The 13,383-nt window shown below is 53.8% G+C and overlaps 1 protein-coding gene across 1 annotated transcript in view; it reads right to left on the reverse strand.

The window, feature by feature from the left end:
• Cux2 (cut like homeobox 2) overlaps window positions 1-6,436 on the reverse strand; it is a 92,089-nt gene extending 85,653 nt beyond the window's left edge. The window contains exon 1 of the mRNA XM_059249763.1: window positions 6,352-6,436. Within this exon, the coding sequence (XP_059105746.1) occupies window positions 6,352-6,436 (85 nt within the window). The remainder of the gene's footprint in view (window positions 1-6,351) is intronic.
• Between the last annotated feature and the right edge of the window lie 6,947 nt (window positions 6,437-13,383).

Genomic DNA, 13,383 nt, shown 5'->3' on the forward strand with positions numbered 1-13,383 from the left:
CCACCTCCATCCCTCTCCTCTTCCATATTCCCGATGCTGGGAATAGATCGTGTTAGTAACCTACCAGCCGAAGTGAAATATTCATTCAGGACAGTGCACGCAGTAGGTGCAAAATAAATGCTTGCCAGAACAAGTTGGGAGGTGGGCTCAAGAGCCAAGAGGTATTTGCCATGTGCTCCTGAACCCCCTCCCCCCGCACTCCCCTTCCTCCCGCTCCACTCCCGCACCCCAGATGCTCAGCTGCCTTTGATTTCAATGGCTGGGCAACTGTCTGGCCGGACCACTTGCAGTTTTGAAAATATGCCCTTGAGGGACATCAGAAAGTGAGACGGAGCGGTCAAGTTCAAAATCAAAATGACTCAGTAAAAGCATCCAATCGATGGGTCTGCTTGTAGGAGGCAGGAGCCATGACTGCATCAGCTGTCGGCCCCACCCCTCAGGGCCATAGGTCAGGGAGGCTTAGGTGGGGTCTGGGGCCACCTGGGGAATCAATCTCAGAGGCCCAGACACCCTTGGGATCAGGTCTGGAAACAGCAGACTGGACCAGACATTCCAAGACAAGTTGATACTTTACGTTCTAGCCAAGCGAAGCCGACCCACCATCCCAGCACTCAGGAGGATTCTGAGTTCAAGGCTAGCCTGCGACACATAGCAAACCCTATTCCAAAAGAGAAAAGAAAAAAAAAAAATCCAGGGCCGGATGGATGACTAGGTGGGTTCAGGAGAGACTGCTGCACAAGCCTGAAGACACACGTTCAAATCCTAGCACCCATGTGAAAGGGCTTCACTGGACGTCCATGAGAATGTCACCCCAGGAGGCTGGGGGATGGCTGGGCTTGCTGGCCGCCAGCCTAGCCCTGGGCTCAGGAGAACCCGGTCTCAAGAATAAGGTGGAGCTTGATGGAGCAGGACACACGACGTTACCCTCTGGTCTCCACGCGTGACACATGTGCACAGACATATCTCTCTGTCTCTGTCTCTGTCTCTGTCTCTTCTCTCTCTCTCTCTCTCTCTCTCTCTCTCTCTCTCTCTCTCTCTCTCTCACACACACACACACACACACACACACACACACACACGAGAGAGAGAGAGAGAGAGAGAGAGAGAGAGAATATGAAACAAAACAAAACCTTACTTTTCTGTTTGAAAATCACGAGCGTGACATGGACGGGCTTTTTGACTACGCCCTTCAAGAACTCAGCTCCCACACTAAGGATGGGGGTCCGGGGAATCGTTGAAACCACCTTTGAGAAGGGAGAGAAGATCGGCCTTCCCTGACCCAGGCTCTGTGCCCTCTGGACCCCAATGACGGTAGTTCTGATAGGACCCCTTCTTGCTGACTGAGTGCTGTGTGCAAGGCCAGTGCCCAAGGTTCGCGCCCACTGTCCCTGTCTGCTGCAGTCCCGCTCTGTCTCTGTCTCACACCATTTTATCAACACACAGAGGGGCAAGAGGCTACGGGCACTGTCAGAGTCTGGCGGCATCGAAGGCTGCAGCGGGACTCAGCATACCTGGCTTGCTCTGCATGGTGACTCGGTGTCACAGATGACTCAGGGGCGGACCCTGAAACCTCAGTGACGGGCTCAGGACACCTGCTCTGTCCACCTCCTAGAGAGACTTTGAAATGGATCGAGTCTCTCTTGTAGACCAACAGACTGCCAAGGCCACCAGGAGCCAGTGTGAGTGGAGCCAGGACAGTGACCACCACGAACAGGGAGCATCCAGGAGTCAAATCACCAAAGCTCACCCGATGCCACTGGCCAAGCAACCGGACGGAGGCGCGTCAATGCCACAGCTGAGCCAATGGCACTCAGCGAGTAAGTAACGTGTGCCTGTGTGTGCACCCACATCTGACACCAAGAATCTATGTTCTTTGCCCCCGCATGGGGTTTTAAGAGTAAAAACCTGTTCTGTTTTAGTCATCAGCAGAGGACAGTCACTGAGACAGCGCAAGGGCATCTCCCCCATTCCCAAGGTGCTCATCATCACTGACCACTCAGACGCCCACACCACCTCAGCTGCCACGTAACCCTCTCTTCTGCAATGGGTGCCGGCCACGTCAGCCTACTCCATGAACTGTCTGCACAGGTTTACCTCGCCTACGCCTTGACATCCACACACAAGGCATCTCTCTCCTTTTTATGGCTCCAGAATGTTCTGTGTAGATGTGCTTTACCGTGTGTACTCGGCTTCCCAACCAACATTAGACTGCTCCTAATCCCCAACTCATGGACACCATGGTTAGTGTGAGTCCCTCACGCATGGACACAGGTTATCTTTGAGGTAGTTTTTGTGTGCTTGTGTGAGTGTGTATGTTTGAGTGCCTGTAAATGAATGTGCATATGTACGTGTGTATACCTATGTGTATGTATGTGTGTATATGTGTGTGCATAAACGTAATAGTGAATACGTGTGTATACCTGTATGTATACCTGTGTGTATGTATGTATATATGTATGTATATGTGTGTGCATATACGTATTAGTGAATACATGTGTGTGTGAGTATGTGTGAGTGTGAGTGTATGTGTGTGTGTGTGCAGGCCGGAGGTCAGTCTCAAGTGCCGTTCCTCAGGAGCTACTCATCATTCTGTGGAGACAGGGTCTCATGGGACCTAGAATTCACAGATTTGGCAAAGCTGACTGACCAGTGAGCTCCGGGAACCCACCAGTCCCTGCCAACCTCACACTGGGATTAGAGTGGCCTTGGACATGGTGCAGGAACTCAGGCCCTCAGGCTGAAGAACTTCATTCCCCGAGCTATCTCCCCAGCCCCCACTTAGGTCATTTTAAATCCCCCATTCCCGGGCACTTAGCTGATTTACAATTCCCTCTTCATGGACACACGTTCCAAATCCTCGACTCAGGGACACTCACATCACTACCAGACTTTGCTCTTACTGTTGGTACCTGTCACCGGTACCCCTAGACAACCACTTTGGTGTCCACAAACGGGCGTATTTAAAAGAGACAGAGGTGAGCCTGCCATGGGGGCAGGGCTGCTTGTCAGTGTGACAGCTGCTGCTGGTTTCTCCCCTAAAGGCCCGGTTTCTGCTACCACTGCCTCCATCCATGAGGGGTCTTTTTTTTCCCCCCCTTGGTTTTTCGAGACAGGGTTTCTCTGTGTAGCTTTGGAGCCTGTCCTGGAACTCACTCTATAGCCCAGGCTGGCCTCGAACTCACAGAGATCCGCCTGCCTCTGCCTCCCAAGTGCTGGGATTAAAGGCATGCGACACTACTGCCCGGCTGAGGGGTCATCTTTTTTACTAGTCACGTCTTCGAGGTTCGTCTTACAAGTGGGTCAGGAGGGACACAGACAAGCCCTTGCCCAGAAAGCGACAGTGGGTTGGACAGCCACTTGATCGGTGACTTCAGAGAGGCCACTCCTGTGGGCCCTGGCCTGGAATGCTCCCAAGCCACATGCCTGTGTTAGCCATTGTCCTCCAAGGGGCAACAAACTCAACATGGCCGCATGGTACTTAGCTATAGCGATGTACAACTGCTCCCTGGGACCCCAGTCACCTGGACAGGGAGATGTCTACAGAGATTTGATCACGGACCCAAGGTCATAGAGAATGAGGCGAAGCCAGGGTTCCAGCCAAGGTCAACGTGACCTCAGGGTTGAAGTTGCTTGTCACTGTAGCATCAGCCCAAAGCTGTCTGGTTTCCAGTCAGGTGACCTGGGAGCTCATCTGCTTCCTGACATCCTCGTGCAGGCAGGGCCCCCTGGAGAAGCACCCTGAAGGGTCCTTGCACGGAAAGCTTCTGAGACCACACTGGTTCCTCCCAAAGCCCATAAAGATGAAGCAGGTGGGCCGGGCGGTGGTGGCGCACGCCTTTAATCCCAGCACTCGGGAGGCAGAGGCAGGTGGATCTCTGTGAGTTCGAGGCCAGCCTGGGCTACAGAGTGAGTTCCAGGACAGGCTCCAAAGCTACACAGAGAAACCCTGTCTCGAAAAAACAAACAACAAACAAGGAAACAGGTGCAGTCTCAGAGGTCCTTGTTCCAGGCCTTGTGGAGAGATAGCCCGGCTATCCTCGGCTATTCAGGAGCTCAGTTGAGTCCCTACCGGAGGCTCCTGCATTATCCATCCGTCCAACTCTTTCTCTTACATTGGGTGAGATCTTCAACTCCAAAATCAGCTGAGTCTTGGTCTTCTTTGCTGTACAACCTTGAGCAGACCTCTAGGTGTCTCTGGGTCTTAGAGTCTGAACAGGTAACTGGGCAGCTGGGAGGAGGAAGATGCACGGAGGCAGCTGGCCTGGGATCTGTAACAGTTGGTGGTGTGTAAGGAGGAGGTATTTTTCTGAACGACCTTGACCTGTGACCCCGTGGTGACCTTCAGTGCCCCCACACCTGCTTGCCTACAGGATCCTTCCAGGGCAGTGGAAGAGATGATCTTGGCCTGAGGTCCTTCTGAGCTCGGTCTATCTGATCCCAGAGTCCAAGCCTCGGCCCCTCCTTCTGTATTACCAAAGGCAAATGTTCTAAAATTAGCCCAGGGCTGCCAGTTCCAAGTGGAGCTGGCTTTGGGGAACTGAGAGGCCTTGGCACTGTCACCTGAGCCCCACTCTCCGTCCAACCGAGTAATGAAGTGTCACTCAGCCGATGGGCTCAGCTTCACAGCTATTCCGCTGTCAAGGACTCTGGGGCTAATGGATCCAAGAACACAGATCATCTGAAGGGTGCCAGGATGATGAATGGGCTCTTTGAGAGCCAGGATGCTGGCCGCCAGGCTGGGCAACAGGGGGTACCTAATTTGCTTGTATCCACAATTACCTAATGCCTGTTCTGCCAGTGTGAAGGTGCGTGGAAAGGGTCCCACCTGTGGTCCCTGTGTGGAATTCATTATTCCAAGCGGCACCAACCTCTGAGCCTCAGGGGCTCCCAGGATGGGGCTGCATCCCTGGCACTTGTATGTCATCAAGAACAGGGAGACTGCCCCCGACCCAGGGGGCATGCACTTGAGGTCCTGAGCGGGCTTCAAGCACCTCTGCATCCATCCCGGCCTGCTGCCACACCTCGTGTGTGTGTGTGTGGGGGGGGGGAATCAACATCAGGCATTTTCCTCAATTGTCTTCTTATCTTTATCAGACACGGCTCTTCCTGTCTTTATACATATCTGACCTCAAAGCACTGGGGTTTCAGAAACACGCTGCCACACGTGGCTTTTACCTGGGAACACACGCTAAGCCTCACGTCCGTGAAGCGGGCTCTTTACCCAGGGAGCCACTGAGCCCCCTCACTCCTGTTGGGTTTGGCTGTTGTTCGCTTGCATTTGTTGTGGTTTTTCTGACACAGGATCTAGCCCAGGCTGGTCTTGAATATCCAGCTCCCTTGAATATCTTTATATTTCATTACTCACTCGCCCCCCCCCCCCCCCGACCCCCAGGTCTCAGGTTTCCCAGGCTGACCCTGAACCTACTAAGTAGTTGATGACCTTGAACTCCTGATCCTCCTGCCTCCACCTCCAGAGTGCTGGGATGAGAGGCGTGCACCACTATGACCAGCTCCTTTGCACACTTTTAAACAGACATCCTCATACACCTTCTGCGGGATCCCCCCCCCCCCCCCCCGGGATAATCCAGCGTGCAGGTCGGGCAGCCACCCCCTTCTCCATCGGATCCCAAAGATCTCGTTCTGCCAACCAAATATCTCACCCAGCTGTAGCTATCACGAGGAAACAGCAAACAAAGAGAGATTTAATAACTGGAAACAGGAGAGAGGCTGCAGAGTTTAATTTTTTTTTTTTTGTATTTGCATCTAATTGCAATCAACAGACTTCTGAGCCAGTGACAGGCTCAGCAAAATTGCTGCTGAGAGAACAGAATCTTTGTCTAAAAATAATCAGACATTCTGCGCACCGCTGTTTGTTATAACGGTAATCGATGCTGGAGGCTTTGAATTCCATCAATTTATAGATCGGCGCAGGCCTGCCCTGGCGAGGGGGCGGCGCGCAGCAGCGGGGCTCGGCCGGCACCGGGGCCGGTGTGTGATTAAGATAAGCCCCGGTTCCTTTCATACATTCCTTAGTGGGGGCTCGCTCTCCGGCAGGCGGAGACGTTCACCGCAGTTAAAGATCACTGCAGCTTCTCAGACGCCAAATTTGAGGGGATTGATCAATAAATCAAATCAGGCCGATCGATCGGCCAATCAGGAGCGTCTAGCCGGTGCATTATCGCCGGCGCCTCCCAAGCCAGAGCTTTTCACGGCTTCCATCAAAACAGCCTGGGCCTGGCCGGCCGCCAAGGGCTGGCCTGTCTCATAGCCGGGGCCGCCGAGAGGGGCCGCCTGCCCAGCGGGAGAGCAGTAAATTTCTCATCAAACAGCGGATGGAGGAGCGGGGCGAACATCTGTTGTGCTGCAGTTGAGAGGCTCTGACAGACCGCCCCGACGGCGGCGGCGGCGGCGGCGGCAGCAGCTTCCCCGGGCACATGGGGGTGTGGGGGGGTGGCCCCGGTGGAATGTACCACCGGTTAACTTCCAGCAGGTAATTTAAGGAGACTTTTGCATTCTTCTCGCGGCTGCTGCCCCGAGCTCCGGCACAGTCGATAATAAAGACCGTCCGAGGACCCTGCAGGATGACGGCGCTTTTATGATTCCCATTATGTCGCAATGTAACTTCATTAAAGGCTGTTTATTCCTTCTGAGCACGGGGAGGGCCTCTTGCCCGCCCGTCAAGGTGGAGCCCAGAGGTGATCTCTACGGAGAGGGTTCCAGGCCACCTGTCTTCTCTCAACCGTGTTGGGGAGCCTCACCCACTTGCCTTCTGTCTCTGAGGCAGGGGGATGGCTTGGTCTCTTCCTTCCCACGCACACACTGGCAGCCAGGTGAGGACCAGGTGATCCCAGATGTACAATATAGAGACATCTCGGCCTCAGGCCCACCAGACCCTCGCAAGGCCCTTTGTTCTGGCATAAAGAAAGTTCCAGCATCAAGCAGTGGGGCTATGCTGGTTAGAGTCAGTGTTCTTTTTTTTTTTTCCTTTCTCTGTTGATGTTAATTAAAACAAATTGTCACCCGGGCCTCTTGTGAAACCCCAGATTCTTCTCAGGGGACAGTCCAGATATCACACACAAAAGGCTTCTTGGCAAAGACCTGTGGGCTTCAGGGCAGTTAGAGGGAGCTCTTGGGCCCAGGGTACCTCGGTCCCTTCCTGAGGAATAGGCTGTTCACACCGTGAAACGGAGGAAGGGTGGGTGACAGGAGAGGAATCCTTTTGCCTTTGAGAACCAGGCAGGTGACAAGGGTCTCTGGGGGCCTGTCATTTGGGTGAGCTGTCTGTCTCTGGGGTGTTAACACTGAGTCAGAGGGACGTGCCCCCACACAGCGGGCAGGCGACAGGCCCTGCTCGGGACACAGCAGAGTACACAGGAGTCTTCAGGTGGGCGGCAACTAACGGCTGATATTTCTCCGTTTAAGACACCATTAAGTCCTGTGATTATCATGCTCACGTTGCAGATTACGAAACAGAGTCAGTGGGAAGTTTCCTGGGTCAGCGGGTGAGCACACAGAGCTCAGAGCTTTCCGAGTCTCCGCTCCCCGGCCTCTCGTGTCTCTCTTCATCAGGCATCTACCGCTTCTCCACCGCTGTGGGTGATGGTATGAGGTCCAGGTGAGTCTCAGAGACATGGAGGTTTACAAAAAGTTGTGAGAGCTGGAGCTGGTTGACCCTGTAGAGGAGGGCATGTTTCTCCCTGCTGGGCTTCTGCATAGCTCTGAATAAAGACGGTCCCCTCACCCTCCTAGGGCTCCCATCATCACCTGGGGCCAGGGCCCTCCACATAGATCGGTTCTGTCCATGAGCCACCCAGTGAGGAGCAGAAGGCTGGGCATGGCCTGCCAGGCCTGTGCCAGCTTCTCTCAGCTGCACTTTGCCCTGTGCTGACCTCTGTCCTTGGGGTCCGCCACCACCCATGGCATGTGGATCCCCTGAGCCTGGTAAACACTAGCTGCATCCTGCCATGTCTCTCTGATGCCACAACTTCCCAAACGCCACTGGTCCTTGACTCCTGTGTTCCTACTGGAGGCCTCATCACCAGCATCCACTCTGGACAGCATGAATGCCCATGCCCCCACAGACTCAGCCCTGTCTCCTTTACATTCTCCCAACCCCCCTTACAACTGGCACCATAGGTGCCCGAACGCCGGCTGTTCAACAAACGGAATGGAGGAGCAGCCTGATCCTCCTGGTGTCCCGAAGACCACAGGGCCCACCCTGTTCCCATCACAGTATCTTGGAATTCATAGTTCAGAGCTACATTCTAAATGTAGGGAGGGGAGTGGGAGAGGAAGGCAGGCAGGGATGGAGGGATGGAGAGATGGAGGGGTGAAGGGAGGGAGGGAGGAGAGAAGAGAAGAGCAGGGTCTTGCAGTCACCCTCACAGAGCTGACGGGGCAGGCTGGCCTTGTCCAGCCAAGCGTTCGCCTGTCACCCCGATACAGATCCGCCCAGGGTCCCTTTCATAGAGACTACAGAATATTAGATTTATCTCACACTCCAGCCGAGATGTGCTGCCCAGATTTCAGGGCAAGATTTATTGCACTGGCTGGCTTTTAAAATGAAAGAGAATCTTCTAGCTAAAGCGAGTTCTGCTAACCGGGCGAGGATATCAGCCAGCGGCGGTCTGCAAGTCCTCGGTCCCCCGGGCTCTGCGGGTTCCATACAAGCCTACGGGTGACCTTGAAGGAATGCCCTTTACTCCTTGGATGTGTGTCTGTCTGTAAGGACCACAAGCCGGCTAGCTGCATCTTACCCCTGGCCTCTACATGCCAAGCACTTTGCATGGTCTGTTTTTATTTTTCTTTTTTAAACTTATCTTTTATATATATTTAAATGGATATACAAAACATAAAATGATACATATTTATGGGATACCAGGAGGTGATTCTTTGAATGGCGGTTATAGTCCTGTGAAACAGGAATATTTATTATCCCATTATATGGATGAGGAAAGAAAGGCTCTGAGAGATATGTGATCACTTTGACAGGCAGAGGCAAGGCCTATATTAATCTAAGTTAGCTGACTTGCATCCAAGGGACCAAGACCTCTTTCCTCTCTGGGGACAGTGAGTGCTGCCTGGCCACAGGAAACCTTGAGAGATTCTCCAAAGAGAGCACCGTGTGTCCTCTGTTCCTGTGGTCCCTGACTCTCCTAGAGACAGGTAGAGGAAATGCCCAGAGATTAGATTTGGATCCTCAGGACCCAGCAGGCTTAGCTCCCAGGAATGCGCTACACATCCCGGAAGTATAAGCCCCGGGGACACTGGCGTGCCCGAGGAAAACGGGCATGAAGGTACCTGGCCAGAGGAGGCCCCAGTGGAGTGATTCTGCTCTGCCAGGACCCCACCCCCATCCCCGGCTGGCAATGTCTAGAGCTGGAACCCAGGGCCTCGAGCACCTCGGCCAAGTGCATCATTGATCTGTGCCTTTAGTCCCCCACGTGGGAAAAACCCACGAACATCACCAGGCTGCTGCCAACATTAGGGGGCACAGCCCAGAGGTGCTACTGATCAGTGTCTCATCCAAACACCAGCAGTCTGCAACCCAAATGCCGTCTAGGAAATGATGCAGGCAGCTGCCCCAGGACTCAGGGGTACAGACGAGGGCCAGGAACTTGGAGCTGTATAGTCTGAGGGGGCTCCCACAAACAGGGTTCAGGTCAACCCCAGGAAGGTGGTTGAGGTGACCAGGGTAGGTTGCCTGTCCCCACAACCATCCTAGCAGAGAATGAACGACCAGTTTCTACGGACAAGAAGATGTAGCCTGAGACAGGTGGCTGGACCCGATGGCCTTTCTTTTCCCATCCTAACCTGACACTGTGTCTTATCCCCAGGACGAGAGCAATGATCACTGAGACTTTCCAGAACCTTCTTTGAGTGGACCATCTCATTTAACCTTGCCGGGAGTCCTAAGATAAATACTGGTTGTCTTGACTTTATACAGGAGGACCCCGAGGTTCGAAGAGAAAAAATACATGCTACAGCAACGAGGCTGGCAAGATTTGAACCTGTGTCTGCTCAGCCCACCACTCACAGACTCCTTCCCTCAGTCCATTCTCCTTCTCAAAGCACGGCTGCCACATTCATGTGTGCGCACACTCATGCCAGAGGCCAGGCGTGAGTGTGGCTCTTCAGTCTCCATCCGCCTTTGAGTGTTTGAGGCAGGGTCTCTCTCTCACTGGCCCGGAGCTCACTGATCATGCCGGCTCGGCTCCCAGCGCTGGGCTTACAGTGATGCACCAGCATACCCAGTGTTTTTACATAGGTTCTTATGCTCGTGTGGGAAGCACTGAGTCATCTCCCCAGATCCCTACCTCCACCATTAATTAAATCCAAGGGCGAGTGTCCGGGCCACTGGTACCCCACCACGGTATATTGCAAATCACATTCAACAGCTCAGTCTCCCCTCTCCTTCCCCTCCCCCGTATTATCCCCTATTTTTTTTCCCACCAGTGAAGAGACTAGAATTGACATCTGCCCCCCCCCCCAGAAGTGCCAATAAAAGGAAATTCATTACTCACAGGCCCTCATGGTAATTCACACCACTGGTCGTGAGGAAGGCGGACCTTGCCTTCCGTAATCATCATGAGTGCATCCCAAAAACTTTTGCTGCGAGCCCAACATGACAGCAGTGTGGCCCCAAGGGCAGGGACAGGTACTCAGCTCACCGGGGGGGGGGGGGGGGGCAGCTGTGGTTACCTCCGTGACACTAGGTGACCAGGTGATAAGCACGCGCCCTGGCAAGTGTCACCTGCACCTGGGGCACTCTGGCTCCTCCTGTGACTGTGAAGCTTCAAAAGCATCAAGTAAAAGTTTAAGAAAATATGGGGGAGGGTTGGGGGGGCGGCTGGGGCACACAAACCAACGCGAGTCTTTGAGGTTTAATCGTCGATGAATGTGTCAATTTTACATACAGAGGCAAATGGGCCTTTATTGAGGAATTGGTAAATTTCCTTGGAAGACGTGAATGCATTTTAGCCTTCAAGGGGTCCCAGCTGACTGGAAATGGAATGTGATTTGTGATAAAACTCAGCTGCTCTTATAAAAGACGTTAAATAAATGCTGCCGTTTCACCGGGGATATACAAAATTGATTGCATTATAGACTGATTCCAGGATGCGTGTCCCCGTACGGCCCCATCGGCTTGCTCGTGCGTGTGTGCATGCATGTGCGGTGTGTGTACGTGTGAGGTGCACGTGTGTGTATGTGTGGGGTGTGTGTGTGTGCATGGTGCGTGTGTGTGGGCGTGAGTGGGGGGTGTATTGTGAAGTGCATGTGTGTGTGTGTGTGTGGTGTGTGTGTGGTGCATGTGTGTGGGTGTGAGTGGGGGGGTATATGTGTGAGGTGTGTGCGTGTGTGCATGCGTGCATGCGTGTGACTTGTAGAGGGTTTAGGTTGTATGACACTCCTCTTCCTTATCCCGAGGCAGGATTTTCTGGAAAAGTATCCCTGTCCTATGCTTGGATTTTAGTTGAACCCTGAGAAACTGTTGCTCTCTGGCAATTTCAGACTCCCCACAACAGCAACTTCTTCCACGGCTTCAGAATGTTTTTTGGCAAGCAGGCCATGGACCTGGGGACCTCACTTGAGGGACTTAGTGGCCCGCTGAGTGCCTGGTGGACATGGACGCAGGCATCAGAGGCAGAGTGGGAGTCTTCGCCTTTCCCTCAGCCAGGTCAGGAGCACTAACGACAAACCCTTGCCTTTTCTGAACCTCCATCTTCCTCATTTGAAAAATGGGTACAAACCCACCTTTTCCCTCAGAGTGAGTGTTTGAAAAAGCCAAACGAAGGGAGAGTCTCAGTTTTTGGCCAACTGGCAAGAATAAAACACTGGACCTACACCCCCAGAAAGTGGGAGTTGAATACTCAGATGCCCCGCCCCCACATCCTCTACAGTCAGTTAGCTCCATGCCCCGATTTGAGCCAGATGCCTGCAGCAGCCTCTTGGGAAGCTCCCAGGCTCCTTCCACTGCCCAACACCCTCACCCCACATCAGCAGCTAGAAGAGACATTCAGGATGCTGCTCCCTCCCTGCTCAAAACTTCTCCTCACTCACCCTCATTGCATTTTCATTCCAAACCAGCCTGGGGGGGGGGATGGTGCAGGGGGGTGCAGGGGGAGGGTTAGCACCCTGCCCTGCGGGAGGATGCCCCGCCCACCAGAGCCCTCAATGTCCTCTCTGCTGCCCGTCACTGCTCAGAGTCTCCATTGTCTCCCCAGAGGTCTCCAGACCCTTTACACCGCAGGAGGCCCTCTCATCTCAGGCTTGGGCCTCTCCAGCAGCTTCCACAGCAGGGCCGCTGGCCCAGGGGCACCAGAGTCACTAAAGAACCTCTAAGAAATGCAGGTGGTTCCTGCTGGCTGGAGACTTGGAGAAGCAGGGATTCTGCAGGCAGCAGGCAGTGCCTGGCTAGCCCTTCAAAGAAACTGCCAAGTGATTAGTGCGTGCCTGAGATCAAGGGCCTCACTCCGTCCACTCCCCAACCAAGTTCCAGATGGGAGAGGGGGAGGAGGAAGGAGAGGACTCTCCCTAACACCCTCCCCCCCCCCCCATCCACCAGTAGGCAGGGAAAGGCTGGCAGGAAATCTGCCACCAGCCTGGAAGACTCCAAGGGCCACCCAGCCTGCGGGATCCTGCTGAGCGCCTGCTGGCTACGCTGACCTGTGACTTGGGCCTGGAGTTGGAGGGGGTGACAGCTCCTTTGCCTGTAACCTGGGGTGCTGTGCTCTCTGGGTGCTGACATCTGGTTCCCGCTTCCCATCTCACTCAGTTTTCCAAATGGTATCAGTTCTGGGGAGATGAACTGTGACTGCCGATCTACCTCAGTGGCGAGATGTGGGCTCCTTTGGAATGAGGGATAGTCACGGATTGGGGGTGCAAGGGCCTGGAGCAGCTTGGGGTTCAGAATCCCCTCCCCTGCAGGGACCACGCTGGGCGGAGAGCTCTGCTCAAGATGCAGACACCGAGTCCCTCCCAAGTCTCCAAACAAAGCCATTATCATAGGATACGCAAGGACCCTGCTATCCATGGCACAGTGAGTCAACCCAGCCGGAAGAGTCCATGGCCCAGGTGCCAAGAGCCACAGGGTTGTTCAAAGGCCTGACAGTTGTATCCTACTAATGGTGTCTTGTTCCTGCAGCCCGCTGATTTTTTAAATAAACCTAAATTCCAATAATTGCTTAATGTTTATTTGTATTTAGTTCTGGTTCAGATGTGCTGCATTGTGCTGACAGGAATTGATATTGGATCCCTGGCGAGGTTTATTAAAATGGAGGCAAGTGTGCACGAGCATGCACACACTCTCACACTTGGGTGTGTGCCCCTTGCTTGGCCAACAGAGGCGGCGGGACCTCATATACATACACACACGTGGGGTAG

This window comes from Peromyscus eremicus, chromosome 23 (assembly GCF_949786415.1).
Source record: "Peromyscus eremicus chromosome 23, PerEre_H2_v1, whole genome shotgun sequence".
Lineage (NCBI taxonomy): Eukaryota > Metazoa > Chordata > Mammalia > Rodentia > Cricetidae > Peromyscus > Peromyscus eremicus.